At 43.9% G+C, this 8,145-nt stretch overlaps 1 protein-coding gene across 1 annotated transcript in view; it reads left to right on the forward strand.

Moving 5' to 3' along the window:
* Positions 1–4,880, forward strand: part of PROKR1 (prokineticin receptor 1) — a 9,362-nt gene extending 4,482 nt beyond the window's left edge. Inside the window, exon 2 of the mRNA XM_024741632.1 lies at positions 4,187–4,880. Coding sequence (XP_024597400.1) covers positions 4,187–4,880 — 694 coding nt within the window. The remainder of the gene's footprint in view (positions 1–4,186) is intronic.
* The last annotated feature ends 3,265 nt before the right edge of the window (positions 4,881–8,145 follow it).

An 8,145-nucleotide genomic window follows, 5' to 3' on the forward strand; every position in this document is an offset into this window, starting at 1 on the left:
CCGCGGTGCCAAAAAAAAAAAAAAAAAAAAAAGAAGAAAGGCAAGATCCCTGCTCTTGGGAAGCTTACCATCCAGAGTGCGGGGTGGGGGCGGGGGGTGGTGAGAACTAACACAGGAAAGTTAGGGGATAAGTAAAGGGTCAGTTTGAAATGAAATTTAGAGAAGGGGGAGATTGTGGCATAACAGAATAATCAGAGGAGGCTTCATGCAGGAGACAGACTTTTCACTGGCTTTCAACAAATGACGATCAGCAAGGAGAAAAAAGGATTGCCAAGAGGGTAGGTAGAACTGTGTTTGCAAAAGCCGAGAGGTGAGAGTGCTTGAGGTGAGAGTGAGGTCCGGGGAGCGGGGGCGGGCACGGGGGACAGGGCAAGGAATGTAGAAGAGTAGAGATCAGAAAGAATAGGGTCCTGTTCTAGAACATCACAAAATCTAGGCACAGGGAGTCAGACCTGAGGGTAGCAGGGAACTGCAAAAGATCCTCAGAGGACTCTGTCCCCCCAGGTCTGGGTTTCTTCTCTGATGTGGAGATGCCTGCACTGTCCTCGGGGTATATCTTTTGGATCTCAGGCACATGGGGCACTGGGGTCCCTCCTTTCTTTTATGTGGAATCCAGGGGAACCTGGCCAGTCTGCCTGCCTGTTGGCAGCTCTCTTGTACTGTCTGGACGAGGCAGCTAAGGCATGAGGGACAGCACTCAAGCCTTAGGAAGCCCACATGCTTCCTGGTGAGCTTATTGGTTGGGGCTGGTTGGCCCAAAAAGCAGGTTGTACATTTGCTACCCATCCCATGAGCCGCCTAGTAGCTACTGTGACCGCCACTTCCGTGATTAGAACTGGGGCTGAGTCCCGGGGCAGAGAGGGAGCTCAAATGCTCTTTGCTCAATCACCCAGCCCACTAATATCACACGGTTAGTGGCTGGACATTTCTTTGTCCAGCAGCCTTCATTCTTTGTTCTCTGGGAAATGCTGACTCTTAAAGTGGATCTGGACCTGAACCACTGTAGTGGTAGACACGCTACAATGCCAAGCACATACTCCTAAGGAAAGTAGCTGCCAATCGCCCGACTCCTTTTTGGAACATCAATAGGTCGAAACTGACTATGATGAAAAGAACAGGGGGGCTGCCAGGATGCCAGAAGGGCAGGAGGAAGAGATATTTCTTGCTCTGGTTTGAAAAGGAAGGAACACTTGGCGTATTGGCGAGCCCACTGGCTTTGGAGCAAGATCCGGATGGGTCTGCATCATGGTTCTGTCGATTACTAGCTGCGTGGCTTTTGACAGGTTATTTAACTTCTTCAGACCTCAGTTTGCTCTTTTGTAAGGTGGGCATCTTTGCTCCCTTACCTATTCAAATGAGTTGGGGTTATCTAATGAGAATGTGGATTTGAAAACGCTCTGTAAATTGTAAGTTGCTTTACAAAGTCAAGCAACTGTTACTAATAATGGAGTTCTGAGCCTAGCATACCCAAGGCTGGTGGCAATCCTTGAAACAGTTTTCTGCAATTTGCCTATTGGTTAATGTATTTGGAAGATCTCTTGCACAGCTCCTGGTGCTAACTTTGGGGACGGAGGTGGGGTGATGTCAGGATGAACTAACTATCTGATGGGCAATCACAGATTAATTCTGATGTGAAGATTAGTAAATCCAATAAAATAGGTCCAATAAAATCGAAAGTAGCATAGAACTTGCAAATGCAGGATTTGCCAGTAGCAGGTGAAAGAAAATTTCTTGCTATACAGAATAGCTCTAAAAATACATTTTAGGATACTAAGAGTTTTTCCTTGTACTTTAATAGCCTATTGTTTATGTGCAGTGTCTCGCTGAAGCTTCGCAGTATCTCTGTGAGCCTGGTAAGGCACTTGATATTCCCACGTCACAGATGAGGAAATTGAGTCCTCAGGGCTAAGAAAATGAAAAATTCGCATAGCACGTTTGTGGCAAAGCTGGAGTAGATTCTTGGTCTTCTAGATCAGCATTCTCCCCTACGTGTTCATTGGAAAAACACTCTGAGTTTGAAAATATCATAAAGACTTGGGAAATTACTAGTGGGAAAAGAAGGAATAGAATCATATAGTGAACGTTCATATAGCAAGCAATTATGAATACAGAAATATTCTTTGAGAGAGTAATCAACAGAACACGGTGGGGTAGATAGAGAGGGAGAGAGCTGGTGAGAGCAAAAGCTCTAAACTCTTAGTTTTCGTTATGGTTCAGAGCAGGTTTGGTGCCCTCCATACAGCAAGAGTGGCGTGGTCTTCATGTGCACGGACAAAAGCATTGCCAACACCCAGCAGACATTCCCATTTCACCCTCAGCATCCACCCTGGGAGACTGGCGAGTGCCAGGGATTGTTGCTGGTGGCGGAGCATGAAAAGCAGCCAGATGGGCGACCAGAGGGTGGACCCAACCCATCCAACTTCATCTAACAGCTGGTAGCTACAAGACAGCAGAAGTCTTGTGCCACTGAACTCTCCATATGACACTCAATGGGGTTGGCTGTCTGTGTTGCGGGAAGGACAGAAACAGCAGGAATATGACAAAAAAAAAAAAAAAAAGAATGACCCTCCTCTTCCAGTCAAAATCCCAAGTAAGATGACCTCAAAGGGATCAGCTGCGAAGGGAACAGAATTGTTTGGCTTTCCTTCAGGCCTCCGTCACGGTTGCCCTTGGCTTTCCCAGGGATAAGCTGTGGACACGTGAGGATGTGTTTATCTCCAGTGTTGATTAGTCATTCCCTCCCACTTCACTTGCCATCTTTCTCCTTCTCCTGCTTCCACCCCCTGCCACACACAGAACGTCTTCCAGGAAACCAGAGCTCTCTGTCTAAGTATGTGCACTCTCTCTGGGAAGGAGGCTTTCATACTGCACGAATGACTCACATCCCCCGGAAAATGCTCTCTCTTGTTTTCTGGACAACTGTGGTAACAGCAGTGTGGTTTTAAGGGAAAGAACAAATGCAATATCTTTTACTGTCTGTTGCTTTGTGGTTCAAAAAACAAGTTCGTGTATATTCTCAATTGATTTTCACATCAACCATGTGAGATAGGGTTAAATGTTTTCTATCGAGAGTCCTGTGGTATTTGACTTTGAGAAAGTCACTCATCTCTCACTAAGCTCCATTTTTCAACCTGAAAAATAAGATAAATGGTCACATGCTTTTCCTCCAACTTTGCATGCAGAGCAATGTTTTTAAAAATGTGGAATGAAGGCAAAGCTGTTTCTATCAGAGAGGGCAAATCCTCCCAACAACTCTGGAATTATCAGGTCCTTTTAGCTCTAAGCTGTGGGGTAATTAGGATGAATGGCCCTGAAAACAGGAAGGACCTGGGAACAGTGCCAGGCTAGAAACCGATAGGAGATGTTATTACTACATTTAATAATAATAGTTACCATTTATTGAGTATATACCATGTTTTAAACTGTGCCAGAAATTGTGTCTATATTGGCACATTTAATCTTTAAAAACAAACAAACACAAAAACTTTTGCAGATAAGGAAATTGAGATTCAGAGAGATTATACATACCTTGCCTGTCCTGGGCATATATCCAGACAAAACTCTAATTCGAAAAGATACATGCACCCCTATGTTCACAGCAGCACTATTCACAATAGCCAAGACATGGAAACAACCTAAATGTCCATTGACAGATGAATGGATAAAGAAGATGTGGTATATATATATACAATGGAATATTACTCAGCCATAAAAAATGAAATAATGCCATTTGCAGCAACATGAATGGACCTAGAGATTATCACAGTAAGTGACTATGTAAGAGAAAGACAAATACCATATGATATCACTTATATGTAGAATCTAAAATATGACACAAATGAGCTTATCTATGAAACAGAAACAGAAGAGACTCACTGATATAGACAACAGACTTGTGTTTGCCAAGGGGTGGGTGGCGGGGTGTGGAAAGGATGGATTGGGAGTTTGGGGTTAGCAGATGTAAGCTTTTACATATAGAATGGATAAACAAAAAACTTGCCTGAGGTTGCACAGCTAGTAAGAGGTGTAGCTGGAGCTGGCATTCAAGTCTGCCTTTCCTGGAAGCCCACATAACACTGCTCTTTCCCTCCACACCTACCATTTGTGACTCAATGTTGCAAAAATAACATCATCCTCCAGCACTTCCTTACCACAGTGGTTGATCCCATTTGTGTCCTTGTCCTAGATATCTGGCCATTGTCCACCCGCTGAGACCCCGCATGAAGTATCAAACAGCCACTGGCTTGATTGCCTTGGTGTGGATGGTGTCCATCCTCATTGCCATACCGTCAGCCTACTTCACCACTGAAACGGTCCTCCTCGTTGTCAAGAGCCAGGAGAAGATCTTCTGCGGCCAGATCTGGCCAGTGGACCAGCAGATCTACTACAAGTCATACTTCCTGTTCATCTTCAGCATTGAGTTCGTGGGCCCGGTGGTCACCATGACCCTGTGCTATGCCAGGATCTCCCGGGAACTCTGGTTCAAGGCTGTCCCTGGTTTCCAGACTGAGCAGATCCGGAAGCGGCTGCGCTGCCGCCGGAAGACGGTCCTGGTGCTCATGTGCGTCCTCACCGCCTACGTGCTGTGCTGGGCGCCCTTCTACGGCTTTACCATCGTGCGTGACTTCTTCCCCACCGTGTTTGTGAAGGAGAAGCACTACCTCACGGCCTTCTATGTGGTTGAGTGCATCGCCATGAGCAACAGCATGGTCAACACCGTGTGCTTCGTGACCGTCAAGAACAACACCGTGAAGTACTTCAAGAAGATGCTGCTCCACTGGAAGGCTTCTTACAGCGGGAGTAAGTCCAGTGGGGACCTTGACCTCAAAACCACGGGGGTGCCTGCCACCGAAGAGGTGGACTGCATCATACTGAAATAACCCCAGGACAGGACCTTTGGGACCCTGAGCAGTGTGCTTAGGTACATGCTATCGACCAAGAACACTCGGTGTGCTGCATAGGGCAAAGCAAACGGACAAATATGTCAACGCTGTGTTCAGGGAGCTCAGAATCTCTAAAACGGGTGCGATTAGACACCATCACCAGTGGCTGACATTCATTGAACATCTAGTTTGTGCAAAGAGTAGGCACTGGTGAAACCTATATATGTTGGCGATATTTAATAGGCAAAAAGAAGTAACGATAAAACCAAGAAAACCGTTGGGAGATAGCCTGGAATAATGGGGTTTCCAGAAGGGAGCCTAAGTAGGCATCTAAGACTGTGGTACATGTGTCTGTAGGGTGAGGGTCTCTCTGGACCATCTAAGTTACTCAGACACTGATGTAGCCCGTCTCTGGGATTGTTCCTAGGCTTGAGTTCACTCCTAACATTTGCAGGGCTGGGGCAAGAATACAAAGCAGGCTTCTGGCTCTTTCTGCAACTTTCTCTTCTCATCCTCGGTCCTGATTCTCACCCTGGGCACCCAGGAAAGAAAAGAACATACAAATGGTTGTGGGGGGGGACCCAACAATGAGATTCAGTGACGCTACAGGCTTACTGAGGGCTCGTCCCTCTTTCTAATCCACCTCCTTTGTTTGGTGTTTTGAATTTTGAATATGGAAATTTGGGATCAGAATACCTGATCCAGCCTTGGCTCCATCACCTGTGTGGGCCTGGGTAAAGCCTCTTGGTGGGGACAAAGATGGTACCTGTGATAGCTACCAATGGGGTGGTTGTGAAGAGCCAATGAGATGATATATGGGAAAACTCTTTCAACCATGCAAGCAATCAAAAGAATGGACTAACAGCTGTGTGTAGAGCCCAGGAGAAGGAAAGACTTGTCACCTTAGCTTATGCATCTAGAAACCTCACCATGTCCCCCTTTCATTATTCTTTGTGTGAATATTCCCTTGCTCCTCTCAGCAGTGCTATGTATGCATTATGTGCCTAACAAGTTGTGAAGAGCCAATGAGATGATATATGGGAAAACTCTTTCAACCATGCAAGCAATCAAAAGAATGGACTAACAGCTGTGTGTAGAGCCCAGGAGAAGGAAAGACTTGTCACCTTAGCTTATGTATCTCTTTCCAGGAGAAGGAAAGACTTGTCACCTTAGCTTATGTATCTCTTTCCAGGAGAAGGAAAGACTTGTCACCTTAGCTTATGTATCTAGAAACCTCACCATGTCCCCCTTTCATTATTCTTTGTGTGAATATTCCCTTGCTCCTCTCAGCAGTGCTATGTATGCATTATGTGCCTAACAGCATGGTGGTACAACAAGGTAGTGAAATTTGGTGGCAGAATTATAAAAGGAGATGGTAGCTTGGTCTCCAGGCAGAAGATGAGCTCAGGGTTTTAGAAACTTCAGAATCAGAGCATCTTTGAGATCATGGACGTGTCAACCATGCCTGTTCCTAACCAGTGTGAATCTGGGCTATGTGATACTTGTTTCATAGTCTGGTTTTATTTTCATGAGTGTGTATAGCTATAGAGCAGATTCGTCCTTTACTTCTTAAATAATTCTAGAGCAGTACATCTATAATGCTATTTAAGTGACATGGGTATGGTGTTTCCCCCTCCAAACGTAGTCAACTCTTTATTGACAACAAAGTTTATTTTTCTAATAGTTACTGTATTCCCTGGAAGGCACATTTCAAAAACCTATTTATTTCTTCTTATTCATCATCCAGCAGACTTACCCTATGGTTTAACCGGAATACTCTCAGAGGATAAAAACTAATTAAAATATTAGCCTAAAGCCAACATGCTTTGGAAGGTAATTCTTCTTATTTTTTTTTTAAATAAAATCGCAGATTGCATTCTAAAATTAGGAAAGTTAGTTTTTGGACTGAACAATAATCAAATGATATAATTTGTGGTCATGTTCATCTTTTCCATTAGGAATACTAAACATGAGTTGACTGTATTAAATAGGAATTTTTTACATGTGACAACCAAACCTCTTCCTGATTTTCAGCCTAAAATATCAAATTTTCACGTGTTTGCCTGTCTATAATATTTCTAGATATTGTGTCTGTTCGTGATTGTACAGTGAATGAAAGTGTTGTTATCAAGTGAAATAAAACAATCTCTATATATAATCATTGACCATAGTGTTCCTGTAATATCTGCTCTCCCCCATCCTTTTCCAAGTTACAATGTGATGGTTTTCTGAGTGAGCACTGAATAGATGCTGATTCCATGATCGTACGAATTCTGAGAATAATATTTCATGTTCTTCTTGCCTACAAACTTCTCTCCATCCTAAAGAGATTTAAGTGATTTATATTTTCTTCCTATAAGTCTGCTTTGGTAAAACCATAGCATTTGAGTGCCAAGACTGGAAATCTGAGGACCACTTTATGCCTGTTACATTAATTAAAGCTAAACCTTTGAGCAGGCTCAATGTCTGCACGTGGAAAGTGAGCCAGGAGATGAACCGAAGGTACCACGCCTCTTTCAGATTAGTGGCTGATTCATTGAATTGAGCGGTGGACTGGCCAGCCAATGGCTTCCCCCAAAAGTGGTGGAAAACCCAACAAGGTGGCACTTGTGCTTATGTATTTCTTTTCTGTTCTCTAATGCATGCAAAGGGATATGCACATTGTCCAGTACAGAAGAATAAAAACATTGTTTTATAAAATCAAACCATCTCCTGAACTAAAGTAAAAGAGAAGGGCAGGTTTTGAACAAAGCTTTGGGAGGTTTTGCCTAATGAGTGAGTATACGTTTAAAAAATAATTTCTTAAATCAAAGACATCATGGGAATGGCAGTCACCACAGCAAGCCCTCAAGTGTGAAACAAGTTCCATGCTCATTGTGGAAAAGAATGCTGAAGGATTTGTGAGACTGACAGAAAATTATGAACACGCGTCCTGTTTCTTGAAAACTATGATAAATGTTGGAATGTGTCCACGAAAGAATGAGTCCAGCTCTCCTTCCTAGAGTGTGAGAATATCAAATTCCAATCATTCATATTACAGGTAATGAAACTGAAGCCCAGAGAGGGGAAGAGAAGTTCAAGGTCCCATATCTGGTCACTGTAAGAGCCAGGGTTATACCCCAAAGCTCAGTCCAGAGTTTTTCTACCACAGCATACATGGGTGCAGGAGCATTAATCTTGGAAAGAGAAGGATCCTTTCCAAGAATCCTTGAGGTGACTGTTCATCTCCAGTCTGGCCCTTCTCTGGAGACCCTTAAAGAGT

Source organism: Neophocaena asiaeorientalis, unplaced genomic scaffold (genome assembly GCF_003031525.2).
Source record: "Neophocaena asiaeorientalis asiaeorientalis breed wild unplaced genomic scaffold, Neophocaena_asiaeorientalis_V1.1 scaffold381, whole genome shotgun sequence".
Classification (NCBI taxonomy): domain Eukaryota; kingdom Metazoa; phylum Chordata; class Mammalia; order Artiodactyla; family Phocoenidae; genus Neophocaena; species Neophocaena asiaeorientalis.